At 32.1% G+C, this 21,115-nt stretch overlaps 2 protein-coding genes across 2 annotated transcripts; both read left to right on the top strand.

Annotated features, from left to right (window-relative positions):
- The first annotated feature begins 3,414 nt into the window (after positions 1-3,414).
- Positions 3,415-14,221, top strand: LOC105621596. Its single transcript, XM_012203065.1, has 10 exons — positions 3,415-3,472; positions 5,449-5,592; positions 6,453-6,598; positions 6,966-7,138; positions 7,638-7,908; positions 8,709-8,831; positions 8,992-9,162; positions 9,259-9,419; positions 9,559-9,809; positions 10,035-14,221. The coding sequence occupies exons 1-10, from the start codon at positions 3,415-3,417 to the stop codon at positions 14,219-14,221; spliced, it is 5,685 nt and encodes a 1,894-aa protein (XP_012058455.1).
- Positions 14,222-16,166: 1,945 nt separating this feature from the next.
- LOC105621648 lies at positions 16,167-20,734 on the top strand. Its single transcript, XM_012203115.1, has 3 exons — positions 16,167-16,216; positions 19,091-19,256; positions 19,959-20,734. Exons 1-3 carry the CDS (start codon positions 16,167-16,169, stop codon positions 20,277-20,279), a joined length of 537 nt encoding a protein of 178 aa, XP_012058505.1. The 3' UTR covers positions 20,280-20,734.
- The last annotated feature ends 381 nt before the right edge of the window (positions 20,735-21,115 follow it).

The raw sequence follows: 21,115 nt of genomic DNA on the forward strand, positions 1-21,115 counted from the left end.
AGTTTAACGTTCTTTTTCTTGCAAAAGAATTCTTTTCTTAATCTAAATTGCTAGGCGTGAAATCTCACTCTAAGTGAATGAAAATACAGCTATTTTTGAGAACAGTGAAAATATTTCCAAAAATGGTATTCTCCAAAAATGGCCGTATTATTCTTTTTAACATATTCATCTCGTATTAAATTAATACAAAAATTTGAGCAAACCGCGTTTGGACACATAAAATGCGATAAATTTAACACAAGATTTTCAACTATGTTATGTATGCTATAAAAGAGTCAAATAACGCTAATGTTAAATAGAATTTTCAGAAAGAATAAGTAATTTGCGATGAACAAATTAGTCATAGATGATTCGTGTAACAATCGCATGAAATGCCAAGATAACTACATGTGCTTTTCCGATTATATAAACCTCTTAATTGATAATGTTGTAAATCATTTAGACTTTACCATTAAGTTTCTACTTAATTCTAAATTATATGAAAAATAAGATGTCTCATTCTTCATTAATTCTGAAGATTTATCTACAAAAAATTTTTCATTTTCCGTTTCGCATAAAAATTATTAATGTTATGATTTTTACTTAGCAGGAATGTCTGTACATAAATAATTTTTATATACGCGATTAAAAACAAAAAATTTTTAACAAGTAAAATTTCAAAAAGACTAATAAGCAATGAAAAATAAGATATATATTTTATTTTTGTCATGTAATTTCAAGTAGACTTTTATAGATAGTAATCCTTTTACTATACAAAAGTAAAAGATTTAGGGTATTCTAAATCTCTCTCTTTTATTAGACAAGTCAAGGCAAATTCTCGGAATCGAAGAAATAAAGTATAGAAAATGTGATTAACAATGCAGATAACAATGAAAGCATTAAAACGCGTTACGGCATCGAACGTGTCTCATTCCTTTTTTTCTTTAAATTAAAATAATTTATTATCTTTATCGCAATAGTGACCGTTTCGCTCACTGATGAAAATGACGCAGAAACGTCTACAACTCGGCATATCGACAAATCAGGCTTATTATTGACTCATTCGGTGGTTCTTTCGATTCCCGCTTGTTTATCAACTTGTAGATCTAGACTTCAGATCGTACAATTTCAAAATCACATTCGATTCCGTTTGATTGTGAAAAACTACAATCATGATGACATGGAAGTATTATAGATGATGATATTCTTAAATATAAACAGTACAATAAGCAAGTTTACTAATCCATTTAAGGTCAATAATTTAACAAACAAGCAATTGTTAGATAAATAAAATTACAAATTAAATTTATTAATTTACATTTAAATGAACATTGATGTCTTTATACTGTATATTTCGGACTTTACTTAGCCCTCTTCAGCTGTGATAAAATAAAATTATTAGCGCGCGCGCGCATGTGTGTGTGTGTGTGTGTGTGTGTGTGTGTGTGTGTGTGTGTGTGTGTGTGTGTGTGTGTGTGTGTGGATTAATATAATATAATGACTGATGTCACTGAACTTATATAAATATCGTGTGATAGATGTCATTTGTTTTTAGTTTAGTTTTAAATCATAATTAGTGTGCTGATCCGTTTGCTTACGAAGTCGATTAATTTTGCAAAGAATTCCTTAGTCGCCGACGAGAAACCATTATAGTCAAAATTAAAAAAGCGTTAGTCAACATTATCAATCAATCTACAAGTTGAGAAACAATCGCATACATTCAACATCATATTATCTAGTAATTGTGAATTACTAGAATATGAAATGCTAGGATATACAATTTTTTAAGTCTTTAAAATAATGTGACGATGTTGTTTTCTAAGGCTGTATATATTATAGTTGCTACGTCTTTTCTTCTGTAGCAAAATTATTTTTTTCGAGCAGAGTAAAACACAGTGATAGTTATATAGATGAAAACTATAATATAAACTTTATGTTATATAAAATTAATGTACACAGATGTACAATTAAATAAAGTATTTTATAGTTGTAGTAACCATAATGTAATTTACTCATTTATGAACATTAATTCTTCATATGAAATGTACATATGTAGAATTATAATAATTATATTATATGATAAGATGTAGATCACTTATACATCACTTATGCATCACTATGTCCTTTTACTGAGTGAAGTATCTTTCTATTTTTGAATCATGAAAAAAAAATCATAGGAAAATTTGTCTCTTATAGTCCTAAAAATCCGGAAAACATCCTTTATTGGCAGGATATTTAAAAAAAAAAAAACAATCAGATGTTTGCGTAAAAATAAAACTAAACTTCATCGAAGTTTAGTTTAATTCAATGATGTAACCATCTAGATTTAAGAGGAATTCATCGATGAATATACCAGTACACATTAGTGCTAATACAGCAGCGCGGATTCCAAGCTATTGGACGACTCTCATGTTGCACCGAGAGAACGGAGTTGGATTACACACAGTAGCAGTTTGAAGCAAACGACCGACGCGTGAGTTTCTGATAATCGCAGGTGCAGCTCTCCAGATAAAATTCAATACTCGACCTATCGAAACATAACGCTATCGAGATTGCATATCTGTGATGCCGGAGATTAATTTAAAAAATATTTGGTAGAATATTTTAGATTAATCAATCTAATACGAGAATCAATCTTACTGTTCGAGCGTATTTTCTAAGATACATTGACGACAGTTCGTTACAACACATTGATCATTTAATTGTAACATAGCTGTCCGAAATTGCAATTTTTAACAATTGGCTGCTTTTACAATTAGCCATTTAATTTGCTCGAAACAAAAAAAAGAGGAAAGATGCTTCGCGTGCTCGCTCGCATGTGTTACCTTATTTCACGATCGTACATCGTTACGCGTAACACGGAAAGTATCCCGATCTGGGACAGTACCCCACCCGCAATCCAGCGATCCATCGATCCCGATGACCTCCGGTCTCTCTCTCTCTCTCCCTCTTTTTTCATCTTCGCTTGTTTGTTCGGTGCCTTCCCTTTCGATCTTTGATTCTCACTGCCATCCGGTTGAGATCGACAGGGTTTACTAAGAGAGCACGCGTCCTCCAGAAACTTCAGTGTAAACCGCGCACTCAAACTCGAAGGATCATTGGATTCTTCCTTTGACAGGGACAAGACAGAGAATTGAAGGTGCGCAAAGACGAGAAAAAAGAAAACCTAATTAATAGAAAGATTAGAATTCGACCAATCAGATAATTTTAATTTTAATCCGTTTCATTCTAAATGGCTGAATTCTAATCTTCAAAATTCGCAATCCTCAATCTCTAATGCGTAGTGTGACACAGGCGTAACTTATGCGAAATCCCGATGCGCCGTTCAACAGTTTGAGTGTGATCTCCTGCGTCTTTAGTACCAATCCGGCTGTGATCGATCGCGATTGATCGCGATTTCAGTGTTGCTGATCGGGAATCCTTGTGAAAAACACAATGGTGGGTCGTGGTATTCTTCTAATGTCGTTCGCACTCATAACGATCGGAACGGCAAGTAAGTGTGATTCTTGAAAACAATCTTCTTACATTTTTTCTCATCATTTTTTATAAATTTTTGAAGCATTTTCTGCGATTTTATATATCCCAAAGTATTTTAAAAAGAAAACATTTCCTATTTTTTTTACACTGTTAAATTTAATGTCAAATTATATCTATTTGAATCATTTCTATCAGTCACCAGTCCTTAATAATACTCTTACTCAACATGTCGTTAATTTATTTATAGAGTTAAACTAAAAGAAGTATTAAATTTGATTCAAATTTAATTTATTATTTAAATAATTACAGAATAATTACAAAAGCAATTATAGAAATGAATTGCTTTATATTTTGACACATGTGAAAGTTATTGTATTGTAAAAATAACAAAATATTTAACTCAAGGATTTGGATTTATCATTATTTCTTTGATATTGATAACATTACACATTGTGAGAAATATAAATATCTAACTTAAAACTTAATAATACATTTTTGAATTTTAGCAATTTATATATGTACAATTTAATTATAAATTTTTAATGATATGACTTGTAAAGACTTATGGCTAATATATTCTAATTTTATGCGTATGTATCATAAAATGTACGATTATTCATAAATATCTACGATTTCTTGTAAATTTTATGGCTAGTAAGAAGCTGTCTGTAAAAAGATTGTATAAGCACTTAAAAATTCTTACAAGTTTTACAGGAATATGTTACGATAGAGTCTTACGATTCTGCTTAGAGTATAGATATTAAATTTTATATCACTTAGAGTATAGGTTTTAAATTTTATATTTAATAAACGTATAATGTATTAACATGTTTATTGAGATGTAATAGAAAATAAATTGAAATTTTATACACAAATAAATTTTTAAAGGAATTAATAAATATCGGAACACGTTTCACTTAACTTTAATGATTTTAAAGAATATACGTTTTTTGACATAAATATTTCTAACCCAATAAATTCTTGATTAAGTTGCGTACTTCCGTAAATAAGGTGAAAATTGAATAGTACATTCACAGAATTAAATAGCACGCATCGACAAAATATGAATAAATACAATGCGAAAAATGATCTACCGATTACATTACACGCGTATCGGATACGCGGCGTCCTTTAAAGTCTATTCTACGTAAGCGTAGTTGTAAGTGGTTGTAAGAATTGACCAATCACAGTTATAGAATATGAAACGAATATTTGACTGTAATTGGTCAATCCTTACACCACAACCACTTACAACTATCGCGCTTACGTAATTACAGAATGGGCTTAAGGTTGAATTACACAACTGATGACTATCCCTGCAAGGACGATACCATTTATATCATCAATCGTGTGCATTGACACATGCTCGAAATTCCGATTATACTTTCAAGCCGACGTAAGTCGAATCTATCTTACGAAATGCGTGCTTTGATTTAATAAAATTAATTTCCTATAGCAAAGATAAAACGTAAAATGTATGATACGTTTTTGCTTTTAAATAAATTCTTTTACACCTGCCTTTAATGAGAAATAATCGTCTCGGTTTTACTTGTCCGATTAAACGTTCAGTGAGCGCAAGTCGCAAATGACATTTGTAATATATTTATATGCGAGAAAATAATGTTTATATTTATGTAAAGAATTTTCGCAAGCATCATATAATCTGTACGCAATGTTTTATGCTCAATCATACGCGCGATAATTGCACACGGTTATTATCTCAATATATCCGGGACTGTTCATTATTAATAAAGCATATGCAATTCTCTTTTTAATCTTCTGCAGATCATCCTTTGAATGTTTCTTTCTTTTTTTAAAGAGCTCACGTGACTATGCAAAAGACTAAGTACATAGTCATAATCACAATAACGCACTGTGATCAATCGATGATGTCAACCGATTGAAACTTCCGCTTCTCTTGCTCGTTTCAACTAAATATTACCTCAAATGCAAAATTGTAATGCAAAATCAAAATATTTTAATCTGTTGCAGAATGTCCAAAGAAAACAACTTCGCCTATCAAAGAGATTCTTTGCTATACTTCCATCTTCGATGTGAAGCTTCTAACCGGCTCTGTGTGCGACTGTACCACTCTGGTACATCAAAATCATGATGTGAGAAATCTTTCAACTTCCGGTAAGCGCAATATCCTAATAACAAGAGATGCACTTCGAGTCGTTCGAACCATTTCAAAATAAGAAATTTCGCTATTAAAAATTTGAATTAAGGAATATAACAAAATATTTGTGATAGAGGGAAGCGAGACAAGATTAATTCAATTCAACACAAAGAAACATCATAAATATTAATAAGATACTAATAAGAATATAACTGATTAGATTTGAGCAAAGTTTTTGACGAATGACAAGAAATTTATCCCAAAGTATTATCAGTTACACTGATTTATAAGGTTTCTGTTTCTTAATATCTAAATGGTAATTCTATTATGTATTTTTAGCTGTTGAAAAAGAATATAAAATTAAAAAGGTCTTATTATCCACTGTAAAGTAATTGATTTTGAGAAATCAATGACTTTACTTTTTAAAAACTCCAGAGATTTAAACAATTTATATTTTTTTCTTTTACTTTACGGAATAAAATATATACAAATCATTATTCAAATTTGAAAAACAGAAATCTTGTAAATCAGCATCATTATTTGACATTAAATATCAGCAATAAATTTTTATATTTTAAATATTTTATTCAAAATTGTACATAAACAATAAAAGAGACTTCATATCATTACATTTATTTTCATATACAGTATAAAAAATATTTAAATTTCTCACAGCTATATATATTATATATATTATGAATTTGTGTTATTGCATAAGAAATTAAAAACGAAGTTCCTAAAAATTGAAGGGTGATGGAATTTTTTGAAAGCAATATCTTTATTCAGTGTAAAGTCCTACAAGAAACATCTACTATTTGTTAAGAAATAAAATATTGATCAAAATTTGTTGTTTAGTATCGTAAATAAAACGTTTCAGATATTTCTGACTTGCGGAAATCTTTAAAAGAGATGCATTCACCTCTTCAGTTTGTCATTTCTATACACGATCCCACGATGATGCTCAAAAATTCTGCCATGGTACGACAGGAAGCTATCGCTCGAATTATTGCTATTATGAAAGAGGTATGGTATTTTTTACTGACATCTTATCTTCCGAGATGATTTAAAAATTGAATAATTACGTTGTGTGTGCGTGCGTACGTGTGTGCGTGTGTGTGTGTGTGTGTGTGTGTGTGTGTGTGTAGTTTAAAAAAAATAATATATATATATATATATATGCACGCACACACACGCGCGCGCGCGCGCGCGCACACACGCACACGCACACACACACACACACACATATTCAAGTAGTCCTGAATGATAGAGTAGGCTGTTAAAAAAATATTAATTAAAATAAACACTCATAAAACAAAATCTAAATGCAAATGTTAAATTACAAAAGTATACATTGATAAGTTGATAGAAAGAAGTCTTTCCTTTGTTCAAGGTGGATGGCGTAGAACTGAATATAACGGCGGGCTCAAAAGAGCGTCTTTATAATTTTATCAAAAGTCTCAAAGACGAAATGATTAAAAAATCTTACGACAAAAGGATTTTCATGACTTTACCTATAAGATCGGAGGATTTAGCCAAGCAGTTTGATGTTAAGGAACTCATGAAGTACGAATTATTTTAGTTGACACGAAATTAATTCCGGTTCGTCGACGGTCACCAAAGTATTTTTATCATTCTTTTATCTTTCAAATTGTTTTTTTCTTTTGTGATTGTGAATTTATAAAATATTAAATTGTATAATTTCAACTGATACACTGAAATAGGACGAGTTCGTTTAAATAATACATTATTGTAACGCAAGTACAACTCGCATGGCTCATTGCCTTCTTACCTCTAATTTAAATTTTTAATTACCCCCATGAATTAGGTGGGATGTGACATACCCCAGCAAGATGAATTTCTATAACTTTCTAAAAGTATCACGCACATGTTGTCGGTTTGCAACCAGAGAATGCGTTAGTACCCCATCACTAAATTATAGTATATTTATGATAAAGTATGGGGTATGAGATATACTCACATATGATTCATGTTGATTTTCTATCTGCTTCGCGAAAGATTAACTGAGCTTACTAATATTCTAATTTCTTTTCTTTTTTATTAGATATGTTGACCTATTTACACTATCAACGGATTACATGACGGACGAAGACGGAGCCTTCGTCACCTTTCATCCCTCGCGTCTGATAGGACTTTTCGACATGCTAAATACAGACAGCTTGATAGACTTAATAAGTGGATTAGGAGCATCCAAGCAGAAGATCATGATAACCGTGCCGGTCAATGCGTACAAATTCACTTTGAAGAATCCGGAGGAGAACGCCCCAAGATCAAAAACTACGGAGAAGGAGCCTGTGTCAATCGATCGTAAAGAGGTGTGACGTATTTCCTCGAATTATGTTTGCTTATGATTTCAACAGTTTAACTGGAAGAAATACAAGTCCATTAAAGATTGCAATACTCACAGAAAAAGGCATAGTGATGGCTATTATTATAAAAATGACTTGTACAAGTTTTGTATATTAAATTAATATAATAGTTGAATAAACTGTTTTACAGTTGCAACTATGAAATAATTTTTTCAACTATAACATAATACAACTTTTATAGTTAAATTATTATAGTTGCAATAATTATAAAATACATTATAGTTTAAATATATTTATAAGTTTAAATGTAAGTACATTTATTCTAGAACCCCTGTAATCAGAATCTGATTACGATGTAGTCTCGTCTGTGATTAATCCATTTTTCTTCAATTCACACCAGTTGTAATTTATTATCTAGCTTTTTGCCGATAAATGTTGCAAGAAAATACTGACGTATCCAAGCATTTTTACTCAAAAAGAAATACTAGATATTATGTGAAAAAGTGGATCTATACAGAATTCGTATATTCACTGTGTGTTTACTTATTAGCCAGGAGTTATGAAGTTTATAAAACTGCCACATTTATAGCGCCATTGCAGAGGGAATAAGAGTGAGATAGCACATATCCGTCTCTTTCGCACAATTTTGAAGAAAAATTCTGGATATTCTCGAGGCCATACTCTGATTATAGGGTCTCTAATTTATTCTATAATTTATATATAAAATTTATACAGTTGTAACCTTTATAACTGCTATCACTGTTTTCCTTCGAATGAAATCTATTTTTAAACTATTTATGTTGTAGCTCTGCGAAGCTATAAACAACGGGGAATGGATTGTAGAACGAGATGAAGATCTCACAGCGCCTTACGCATTTCAAAACAAGACGTGGATTGCTTTTGAAGATAAGATTTCGGTCGGAATAAAGGTGTGTACGCGAATTTCCCAGTTGTTCACTCTTATGTAAAAAATGAGTTATGACGCCATTGTTTAAGATTAAATAGATTATAAAATATCTTTCAAAATTTATTTAGCTTTTATAAAAGCAACTGATGTTTGTATTGTCTATACATCAAAATTAATTTTAGGGGAAATATGTATTTTTGCGAGACTTGGCGGGATTGGCCTTGCGAAATATAGAAAATGACATGGAGACTGAGTGCGAAGTACCACTCACGCAAGAAATTTATCATTCCTTCACGGAGTTTAGAAAAAAATCGAGACGAGCTGTACTCAGTGCGCTAGAAGATGAGCTTCATGTATGTGTTTTGTGTGTGTGCGTGCGCGCGCGCGTGTGAGTGAGATTATTTTTATATCAAACTGCTTCTATTTTTACTAATTCATTGAAATTTTAGCAAATGCAATTTTCGTATCCAAATAATGCAAAAACATCTAGCTTTCGTGTCACTCGGATTGTAGACACAGAGGGGCATATCAGAGCCATACGCGAAAATATACAAACCGAGTTCATTTGCAAACGTCAAGGTTACTTCGTCCATCCAAAAAGTTGCAATAGGTAGTTATGTATGACTAACATCAGTAATAACTGTATAAACTATTTAATTAAACAAAAAAGAACATTACGAAACTTGGATTTCTTTATGTAAGTATATACTATATAAATAATGTCCAATATAAATAATGTTCTTTTACAGATTCTATCGCTGCGTGAAATTCAATCAAGCGATAGAAGACTATTCCGTTTTCGAATTCGATTGTCCAGCTGGACTGTCGTTTGATGAGCGCACGGAAGTTTGTGTTTGGCCAGGCTCGTTGTCTGAAGGCTCACCATGTCCTGGTAGTAGCGAGATTGCTCCTGTCACTCCAAAGAGATTTGAATGTTCTCAATCCGGTTATTATGCGGATCCACAAAATTGCCGTTGGTTCTTTGCTTGCATGGACTTAGGTGTGTTATATGTTTAATGAATTTATTTATGCACTCGTAAATAAATCTTGTGTATTATTCAAAATCGCTAAAGAAAGCATTATTAATTGTAGAACACATGTTAATTCGTTCATCATATTTATATAGTATCGTTGCAACATATTTATATAGTATTTTTCTTCAAATTTACAACGCACATAAAATAAAATATTATATAAATTTATGTAATTATGTTAATATTGACAGGTGGAGAAGAACTAACAGCGTTCGAATTCCGCTGTCCGTACGGCTTGGTATTCGATGAGAAGAAGTTAGTGTGCGAGTGGCCTTGGCTGGTTCCAGCTTGCTCGGAATCTAGATCAAGCTATATCAGCCACGAATACAATTATGGAAGCACTCCAAGAACCTCTATTGGCGTTGGAGCTGGCAGTTACGTCAGCAGCGGTTTACCGGAATACTCTGTGACTGCGGGAACGGATTACTCCGACATGGATTATTCTAGAACAACCAGTACCAATATTCACAGTACAAATTATTTTGGAGCCACTGCGGGAGATATTGGTAAACACTCTGATGTGGTGATTTCTGGTCCTGGACATGTAGGATTGTCCAATGTAGTCGGTACTGATTATTCTAAATCCACTAAATATGGAGGAGCAGTGTCTTCTGATCCAACATATAGCAAATCATCCGACGTACAGATTAGTTCGGTACCACTTAGTACAATTGTCGGTGAAGAACGTGATATAGAATATTCTACAAGTAAAATTGGCGATGGATATACTGAATATACTACTGTATCTACTGGCCAAGATGGCTCTGGATACTCTGCATCTACTGGTGGATTTAATACTGGATTTGCAAACAGGGAATCATTGAGAGGAGTTGCTGCAGACTTTTCCGGATCTACATCAAGAAAGTACTTCGGAACCGCTAGCGGAAGTCATTCAGAAGGGACTACTGCAAGTTTTTCTGGATCTACAACGGGAGAGTATTCTGGAACCGCTAGTGGAAGTCATTTAAAGGAGCAAGGTGTAACTTATTTGCAAAAACCTATCTCAAGGTATCCTAATTTGGCAAATGGTTATGCAGGAAGCGTTAGTACGAGTAGTTCGATAATAGATACAAGTTATTCGAGAATTCCGGGAAGGAATTACTTCGAATCTAGATTACCTGGATCATCCATTGATGTCCACATACAATCTACTAGTCCTAAATATGATGGATCGACGAATGTATACGCAGGTTCCAGCACACTTAATGTTAATGATTTCTCGACTTCTACCGGTATCTATCCAGGAACAGTAAGACATCAATCGTCATTCGGTGAAACCGGCCCATCATTCGGATCTGTATCTTATCCTGGTGCTAGCGGCAAAATCGAAATAACAGGATCGACTGATAAAAAATATACGAGACCAACAGCATACAAAGAACCGATAGATGTAGGATATTCTACAGCTACGGGCGGTATCAGCTCTGGCTTTACTGAAAATGTTGGTGTGTCAATTAAATCTGGAATAGGATCAAGTTTGTACAGTACAACGAGTTCAAGTCAAATCCCAGGAATTAATTTTGTTAGTGACGTTCCAAAGTTTAAACTGGAAACTTCAAGAATTTCTGGAACAGTTTCCGAACAAGTAGGTTTTACTTCTAGACCAACAGGCACTTCGACAAACTATAGATATGACAATGAGAAAGGATATAGGATTCCTGTATTCGTACAACACGAAGAGCCCTCGATTTATCCCTCGATTGGAACAACTGGAGAAAGAGACCACGTCGGAACGACTGGAACGAGTGGAATCGGTTTAACAAGTGGCTACGGGAAAACTAACTTAAACATAAGTATCTTTGGCAATGAGATTCCTACTGGTTACGATATTCAGAAAAACACTCTTAATGCTATTCAAACTGGAGCTACTAGCAGAGACGGAAGTAATACTATTGGTGACTCCTTTTCGAAAACCATATCCAGTATCCACAGAAATGTTCCCGGAGCAGTATTAACTCCTGCTATTAACCAAAACGTTAAAATCTTAACTGGAGGAGGTCGACCTGGCTACGTCGCCTCTCCTGAAACAGCAGGATATGTAAGTAGCAATTTGAAGACTATAAACGTTGGATCAGCCAGTCCAGAAACTCTAATATACGAAAAATCCGAAACGCCAAATCCTACGATTTCAATAAATGGTCCTTCAACAGCTGGTGTCTTATTAAAAGATAACTTTACTCCAAATATTAACATATTCGGACAAACGGCTCCTGAAATATCTGTAGGTGGTTTCATTCAACCAGATTCGACAATCAAAAGCTCGACTCATAAATCATATGAATCGCAATCAACTTATCATGGCATCAGCAATGCCCCTACGAGAGGTTCAATTATCTATTCGAGTAGCACTCCAAGCGAAGGCTTGATACCTACAACTCCTCAAAACTATAGAACTGATGAAGGACGCAGCAGTGTTACGTTCAATTCCGCTTACAACACTAACAAGTATACAGAGAAAGATATTTCGGACTACAGGCTAACCAGCACTAGTCTTCCCGATTTAATTGTATCCGGTAGAGTAGAAAGTACTGATGGCATTTACGATTCTAGATTCGAAAACTCACCTACTTCAGGATATTCTTTGAGTAAATCGGCTGTTTTTACATCAAATGGATTTACGAAGACTGGTCCAACCAGGACAGGTATAACCACTGCTGTTCTCGGAGGTGGTGGTAGTTACTCAATAAGCACAGGTGATCGTAGACCTACTTATAGCCCCGATAATATCAGCGAAAAGGCATTTGAAGGGAACGTCGCTGGATATACTAGTACATCATCTACTGACAATCTATCCGTTACTTTGACTTTACCTGGCTATTCTTCGAAAGCTATACCGGATGTTCCGGATGATCGCTTCACCGTACAATCAACTACTTCCGGCTATTCGTATTTTAAACCAACCATTCAATTTGGAACTAGCGGTGCCACGTTCTCTTCAACGCCAATTGTGTTGGCCGGAAGTAATGTACCGATTACGACGTCGCCGCCGTCTTTCAGCCGCTTACCAATGTCGACAATCAGACCTGTAACTCATACTTCTGAACATCCAGAAATTTACAAAACGACTCCTTTTGAATCATTTAAGATTCCGATAGCTGTTCCAACCGTCAGACCTGTGATCGATACCGGTTACAAGATTTCTCGACCGATCTCTCCGACGACCATTCCATTGTTAAATGATAATCAATTCATCGAAAGAACGGGCGGTTCTCAGACTGCGTCAATATCCATGTCTAACATTGGTTTAGGAGTGCCTTTCCAACGGACTGATTCAAGCGGCCAGACAGGCCATAGCTCCTCGTTGGGATATCTCCCACCAAAGTCGATTGAGGCTGGCGTGACTGTGTCTACCACAAAATACAACTTATCTGCAGTGACCGTACAACCAGAGCTCATCGGATTACGAACGTATAAGAAACCTTTACCGATCTCTGACGTTACATACAGTCCTTCATCGTTCCATTCGCCCATCACATTCAGGCCTTCCAACATATATTATTCCAGCCGAGGATTTTCGACTACTCCGTTTTCTCTAGGGACAGTCCCTACAGGTGGCTCTCCAACAAATCTGGATATTTCAAGAGATAAAACCAATAAATTAACTACAAATTGTGATAGAGGCACTATCAAGTATACCTCACCCAAATATGATACCTATTCAAGTTCCGGATATGGCATTCAACCTTCGACATTTTCATACGAAGTTACTACAAAGTCGCCTGAAAGCAAAGGCAAAGTCATCGTCAAGTGGAGTGATCTTCATCCACTTCTTTTAGGAAAACTTGGGGCAGAGTGCACGTGCAAGGCCGATCCTTTTGCCAATCTTCGCGGTCCAGGAAAGAAACAGATCGATTCTTCCAAGGGCAAGATAAATCTGGCCAACTATGATTCTTCTGAAATCTACGTCGATCTCGGCTACTCTGAAGAGGATGACTATTCTACCAATTACAACGTTTTCCCAGAACAGCCCTTCAAAATTAGTCCACAGGAAACGACGACCGTTTCGACCAATGTGCCATCATTCTCTTACTTACCTACGATAGATGCCAGAACATCCGCGAGGAATTACGAGTCTCATTCGGGTCATCGAATGGGTAAAAAATTGGAATACGAAGAGAAAAATGAAGAAGAAAAGGAAGAATATGATGACGATCCTGATCAGATAATTAATGGTGTCACTGATTGCGCTAGGCCAGGTCTCTTCAGACATCCCGGACTTTGTAATAAATTCTATATTTGTCACTGGGACCAGTGGAAGAAGAAATTCACGCTTCACATCTTTAATTGTCCTGTTCACTTAACGTTTGATTCAAATGAGAGCGCGTGCAACTGGCCCAGTAAAGGACCAGCTTGCCAAGCCAACAATTTATTAGTGTAAACGCGTCATTAGGTTTTTATTATCGGTTGATCAATGTCTTCTTTATATCCTCAATGTTCCTTCTAAAATTCTTCTATATATAATAGAATAGAAGAAATCAAAATCTGATTGTATATTTTTAAATCACTTTTAATATATTTTAAAATCATTTTTTAGATCGATTAGTTTGGAAAACCAATTTGCCATTACACAATAAAACGTTGCCAGTGCAGTAGATAGCATGTTATTGTAAAAATAACGAATGATTGTTACTTTCACGCGAATTCTCGGCCTTGGATTTCTTTCAGAATTTATCTTAATACCCAGATTCCCAAACGTTTGCATTGAATAGCATTGATAAATATCTCGTTGAAGTGAATCTCTTAGCATCGAAGAGGAAAGTCATAGGAAGGCGGAGACTTGTTGAGATGTGAAAAGAAAACCAAATTCAAGGCGATCAAGGTACTAGGCAGGAAAGCGTTGTTGAAGTGAAAGTAGTTCGTGCTTGTTGATGCAAATCGCAAAAAACCTGTTAAATATCAATATATATCACTTATATTTCTATATTCCAAATTTATTTAAAAGCTATTGAGTCATTTTATGGTTTCTATATAAATTTAGAATATAATATAATATAAATAATATAAAGAATATAATATAAATTTAGAATATAAATGAATTTTTCCATTTAAGTTAAACTATATCGATGAATAGATGAACTTAATTTTAATGACACAATCAATATATCAGCAATATATTTTTCTTTGAAAAAATTAACAAGGCAAGAGAAAGTCGAATTTTGAGAACACAAATAAACGATAACGCTTATTCTTTATTTAATTTTTAAATTTACATATTCTATAAAAATTTTGCGTTTTCACGAAGTGAACGAGTGTAAATGACAAATGCTTCTTATAACAAGCGAGTAACCTAACATCTTGCTATTTTATCTGGCGTAACGATAATGATAACGTGCTGCACGATATTCTAATATTCTTCCTGATCGTGCTTTCCTTTCCGATTGTCTTGATAACTTCCTGACATTCTTGAAATAATTATATTTGAAATTTTCTTATATACTATACATATATATTATAAGCTTGTCTCTGATTTTCCGTTCCTATCTTATTTTTCTCACAAAATATAATTTATCCTTTGCTTATTAAGAAAACATAGCGATAATGTTAACGTCTACTCTTCCTACGATGACAGCACTTTAATTACCGTGCCATTTATCAAATGGTTAATTAAGTACTGTTATGATCTTAATAAAATAATAAATTGCAATCAAAGTGCATTTTCATTTATTAGCAAACTTGATCCTACTAAACCTTTATCCTACTAAAATATTGTAATGAATTATTTTGCAATGCAGTGCCATTATTAAAATTGCATTGGATCACAATTTCAACGAAAATATTACATTAGCCATTAATATATAATATTAAAAAATTTATATCAAAAAATATTTATATCAAAAATATTTATATCAAAAAATATATTTAAAAATATATTTTCTGATATAAATTTATTAATATCATGTATTAATTATATGTAATATTAAAAATACATATATTTTTACAAATTTTAAAAAAGATAAGATTTAAAAAATATATTATTACAAAAGCATATATATTACGCTGCTTCACAAAGGATTATACTATGTGTTTATACTTCTCTGCTTTTAGACAGTTCAGTTTCCAGTTAAAAAATTAAATAATCAAGTGTTGTTTTAAATGGATAAATTTTTATTTATATCCGTTTATTTTTCAAAATTGGTCAATCGTATCCCGTTGCTTTTAGGAAATTTATATAAAAAAAATGTGATAGTTCTTTTAAAATCTTCCTCTCACTGATTATTATAAAAAGCTGTCACTAACCAACTAACTTACCAGCGGCTGGAGTAAGATAGCGATTACCAATTAGTGAGAAAGAGAACACTTATTGTGGTGAAACAAGATGCAAAATGAAAGAAAAGGCTGATGCCGACGCGCGATTCACTAGTCGAGCTAGAAGGTGATATAAAGGCGTACAGAGATCCGATTCGATCTAATTTGTCTTAACATCAGCTGAGAAACCAATCCAATAACGCGAAATCCGTCGCTGCCACACCACATTTTACCATCATGTAAGTTATTATTTATTTTACTGATATTTGATAAAAAATTATTTTCCTCTAGTTTCGTTAGATATCGATTGTAATGTTCTTTATCGTGTTGTAACGAACATACCGTTTCTCCATTTCATATATGAACACATAATCTTAAAATCAATCTTAGATTCGGTTGCATTAACTTTAATCTCGATTCAATTTACTCTTTAGCTCTTGCTAATTTTAAGAAGTAAGTCCTAGGCCCAGTTTTTTTATCATCTAGTTAAACTTGTAATTAGATTTAATCTGATGTTAAACCTAACCTGATGTCCAACGGGCTTTATCTATAATCTGATGATGTCATTAGGATGAAGTCCATTAGGTGAAACATAATAAGGTTGAGCTTAACTACAAGTTAATCAGATAATGAAAAATCGGACCTTAAAGTAAATGAAACTGAGATTAAAGTTAATCTTACATTAAGAAAATCGGGTCTTATTTTATTAGATTATGAGCTAATTTTTAATTATATATTTTAGATTTTTCAATATCAAGTTTTTTAATGTTACAATCAAATACAAATAATTTTTTAAAAATATTTGATAAATAAAGATTAAATTTAAGAATTAATTAAATTTTCCTTTGCCTTTTCCCCTGTCATACAATTGTGAATATAATTAAATAATATCGATCAAATTAACATTTTATTATTTATTTCTGTAACGATAATATAAATTTAGTAAGCATAATTTTGATTTACATGAAAAAAATTATAAAGACAATTGCAATAACAATACAAATCAATCTTGCAAATAAGTGCAGGAAAAAAAAATGCGATAGTCGTTGACCTTGCAACTAGCATCACACTTTGCAGTTCCGATTACTAATAAATTAACACAAATGATTATCTTTATTTATCATTACTAGATGTTTTTTCAGTATTGTAATTGCGTTATTGAAAGGAAATTTCAAAATATTATGCACAATGCGTTTCGATCTAATCAATAACTTGATTTTTAGCTTCAATCATGCATATTAATATATTTCGCTTTCGTTTAGCGACAAAAATCGATTTGCTTTAAGTGGACACAAATTTCATATTCCATATTAGAAAAAAAAACATTAAATTTTTGTATTAAATATTATATTGTGATAATATTACTTACAATTACTTACAATTAGCAAAATTTGAATATTTGACTTATGCTTATAAAATATGTTATGAAAACATAATATAAACATTTTGTATTGCAAACAGTGCAAATAATTTACAAAAATTAAATACAAAAACATTTAACTTTCGTATGTACAAAATTTCATTACTAAACTTAATTTCTGATATTATTATCACATGTTATAATATATTCTTCAATTATCAGAATGTTTCACGAAAGTTATGAAAACTTTTCATATTTTAATATATTTGTCCAAGCATCCAAGCATTAATAACAACAATCTTTAATAATAAGATCTACAAAAAAAGATTGTATCAGAAAATAGAAAATAAAAGATACATGTGAAGAAAACAATGAATCTGAGACTGAGAAATAGCCGCAAGCAGTGAAAGTAGCACAAATCATTGCACCGACTGAACTTTACCGAGAATGGTCACATGGCGATTAAACGTCAGACAAGTAGAAAAAGAAACGATATGAGCGTAAAAAAGTTCCTGCACATATCCACGTGATTGCATAATAACATGTTGTCGCCTCGTCCGCATTGCTGCTAATTCCCAATATTGTAATTCCAAATTGCAGTTCCAGTCTTGGATTTATTTGTAGATCTGTATTCAAAGATCCAATTAATTAATTTGCACTCTATTCGCATAAAACAAATAAGATTTTTTTTAGCTTTTTTAGTTACATAAATTTATTTTATAAAAAGAACTATCCACTCTATCGCACTCCAACATCATATACAGAATAAATTGCAAGGATTGCAATGCCTCTTACGTGAGATAAACAGGGAGAATTTTGAAAAAGTGCATGAACGAACACAGAAATCACATCAATTGCAACATTCAGTCATTATTATATTACATAGACTAGAATTTTTTTTCATAAATTTTTTTCATAAATTGATTTGGGAAAATGTAAAAATTTTAGACGAAGAACAATTTTTAAAAAAAAGATTGACACAGAAATGATTTTTATTAATAAACAATTACAGGAACTTAATATTAAAAATGACACGGAATCTTTCGACTTCTTTATATTCTAATTTATTTACAAGGCCTTGATGCTTCCCTCTCTCTATCATTTGTTGTCAATGTTTATATATAGTTTAACTTTTGATCATATCTTTTACATAAGCTCGTACAATCGAACGGTTGCGTTGACTAAGAAACTCTAACATCTAAATGATTATCATGTCATAAATCAAAAACCAATTGTAATTTATCTATTATTTATTAATTTTAATTTTCTGAATTTCTCTTAGTTAATTTGGAAAGTAAATGAAAATACGAACATAATACCCAAGATTAGATATCCCTAGTCTAGATACTAGATATCGAACCTATTAGATACCTATGGATCTAGATACCCAATGATAATTTTACACATCGCTTCATATTATTCCATATTTGTATTTCTTCAAATGTGCGTTCAATAACGTGTGACAATACAGGATTGAAACATCTATTGTATTATTCGAATAAATTTATTACACGCATTCATCTTGTGTTTGGCTCTTTTATAGGCATTAATTTAATTTATATTTTTTTATTATTTATATGTTTATATAGAATCAAGTTAAGTCTCGCTAATTAATATATACTCGCTTATTTATATGAATAGGGTGGTGTGGGCGGTGCTGATATTGGCAGCGGTCGTATTGACCGATGCAGCGATACCAGATCCACCAGAAAATTCCGGCATCACCACGATCGGCTCTAAAAAATTGGCAACTGCCGCTGATTGTGCCGGACTTGTTGCCTTCTCTGCAATCCAAGGGTCAGTAAATGTGAGTAAACAACATGATAATAATATTATGTAGCATATTTAATGAAAGTTTTCTTCAGAACTTTCATACGAATTAGGATACTTCAAATAAGCTAATGAAAATTTCTACATCTTTTCTTAGAATATTCCATATATATGAATTCTGAAATATTCTAGGATTTCTAAGATTTCTCATTTTATAATTTCTTAAAAAAATACCTTAATCTTTTTCAAATTTTACAAGATTTCATCAGAAATTAGATATGGAATTTGAGAAATTTTAAAATTCAGAATTTACATATAAATTTCAGAATTCATGTATATGAACAATTCTAGAAACTATGTTATAGATTTTCTTCTGAAAAATGATCCAATTTTTTATAAAAAATTTAAGATTTTTTTAAAAAGATATAAAATTATTCAAAAATTTTGAATTTACATAAAAATTTTAATAAATCACAAGAAAATATTCTGAGGAAATGTTTTAGGAATAATAATAATTTTAAATTAAAAATATAAGAACATATATCTGACAACAAGGATTAATTTTATTTAAAAAGTAACCTTAATTTTAATAAAAATAGAAGAATTTTTTGATGATAGAAAAAATTCTAGTTCTAAAATAATAAATTAATCTAACTCCCTCGAAATAAAAACTTAGTTTTAAATCCTATATATTTTTTTATGCATTTCAAGAATAATTTATAGGTGTAAATGTATACAGGAAGCTAAGCTCATCCTCGCCGAGACGTTAGTAGACAAGGGAGTCGGTTACGCGGCACAAACAGGTATCTTCACCACGCATTGTCCTGGCCTCTATCAATTCAGTTTCGCCGGATATGGTAGCACGGATCTGCGGCTGACATTGAAACGCAAACTGAACAAATCCAACAGTTGGAGAACGATTATCAGCGCTGGTCCAGGTGGAGGAAGCAATCTCGTCCTGCTAGACGTCGAAGCTGGTGATCAACTTGCCGTTTTCGTTGAGTCTGGGAAGATCACCGATGGAGCCAGTTTCACGGGTCACCGTGTTTATAAAAGATAAACCATAATCTTAAACAAATTCAAGATACCGATTACTATTAGGGAAACAAAATTGATGTTATAATCTAAATCTCAGTCTAAAATGATTATTGATATACAAAGAAATAATTGCAAAAATCTTGAAATACCATATTTTTAGATTATAAAAGTGTGTTTAATAAGAAAAATTTATAAGATAATCATTATAAAGTTTTGAATATTTTATAACTCATTTTTTATCCTCTGATTAGTAATATTTTAAATTGGATCTTTTAAAATTATAAAATATCTGATTAAAATTATTAAAACATGATGTCAAATCGAAAAATCGTCAGAGTATCATTAAATGCATTTAAAAATAATTATAAAAACAAAGAAAAAAGAATTGAAACGCTTTTACAAAATCCGAATTTTTCTACAAATAAGAGCTTTGCTTATATACTGAAATATAGGTTTGAAATATAGGTTTGAAATATAGGTTTTGATTCGTAATTCTAAAACTTCTCGATGAATTTAATATTCTGTGATAGCTATTTCATTTCGGAATCAAAAATTTAATTGATAATTATAATTTCTTGAAGTAGAATGATAAAATATTAACTATTCTGTACATCGAACTTTTTCGATTTCCAATTTTCGCTTTGCTTTCGTTTTTTTTCTTTCAGTTCGCTTTCTCTCTCTTTTTTGTTCACATTAACTTTCTCCTCGTCTTTCAATTCATTTTCCTCAATATATCACTGCTTCCTTATTTTCTTTGCTATGATAACGCATGATTAAGAAACAACTTTCTCTGTACAAAATGTACGAATTCCTTTTCTTTCTATATTTCTTTAATTAAATTTATATTTCTAATCTTTA

Source organism: Atta cephalotes (assembly GCF_000143395.1).
Source record: "Atta cephalotes unplaced genomic scaffold scaffold00035, whole genome shotgun sequence".
Lineage (NCBI taxonomy): Eukaryota > Metazoa > Arthropoda > Insecta > Hymenoptera > Formicidae > Atta > Atta cephalotes.

What these genes read in the sequence shown, in the direction of transcription:
- LOC105621648 (XM_012203115.1), top strand. Translation starts at nt 16,167, where the DNA reads ATGAAAGAAAAGGCTGATGCCGACGCGCGATTCACTAGTCGAGCTAGA. An exon ending in TTCACTAGTCGAGCTAGAAG is followed by an intron (nt 16,217 to 19,090) that starts GTGATATAAAGG and finishes TTATATGAATAG; the next exon opens with GGTGGTGTGGGCGGTGCTGA. An exon ending in CAATCCAAGGGTCAGTAAAT is followed by an intron (nt 19,257 to 19,958) that starts GTGAGTAAACAA and finishes AAATGTATACAG; the next exon opens with GAAGCTAAGCTCATCCTCGC.
- LOC105621596 (XM_012203065.1), top strand. Translation starts at nt 3,415, where the DNA reads ATGGTGGGTCGTGGTATTCTTCTAATGTCGTTCGCACTCATAACGATC. An exon ending in TGTCAATCGATCGTAAAGAG is followed by an intron (nt 7,909 to 8,708) that starts GTGTGACGTATT and finishes TTTATGTTGTAG; the next exon opens with CTCTGCGAAGCTATAAACAA. An exon ending in CGCTAGAAGATGAGCTTCAT is followed by an intron (nt 9,163 to 9,258) that starts GTATGTGTTTTG and finishes TTGAAATTTTAG; the next exon opens with CAAATGCAATTTTCGTATCC.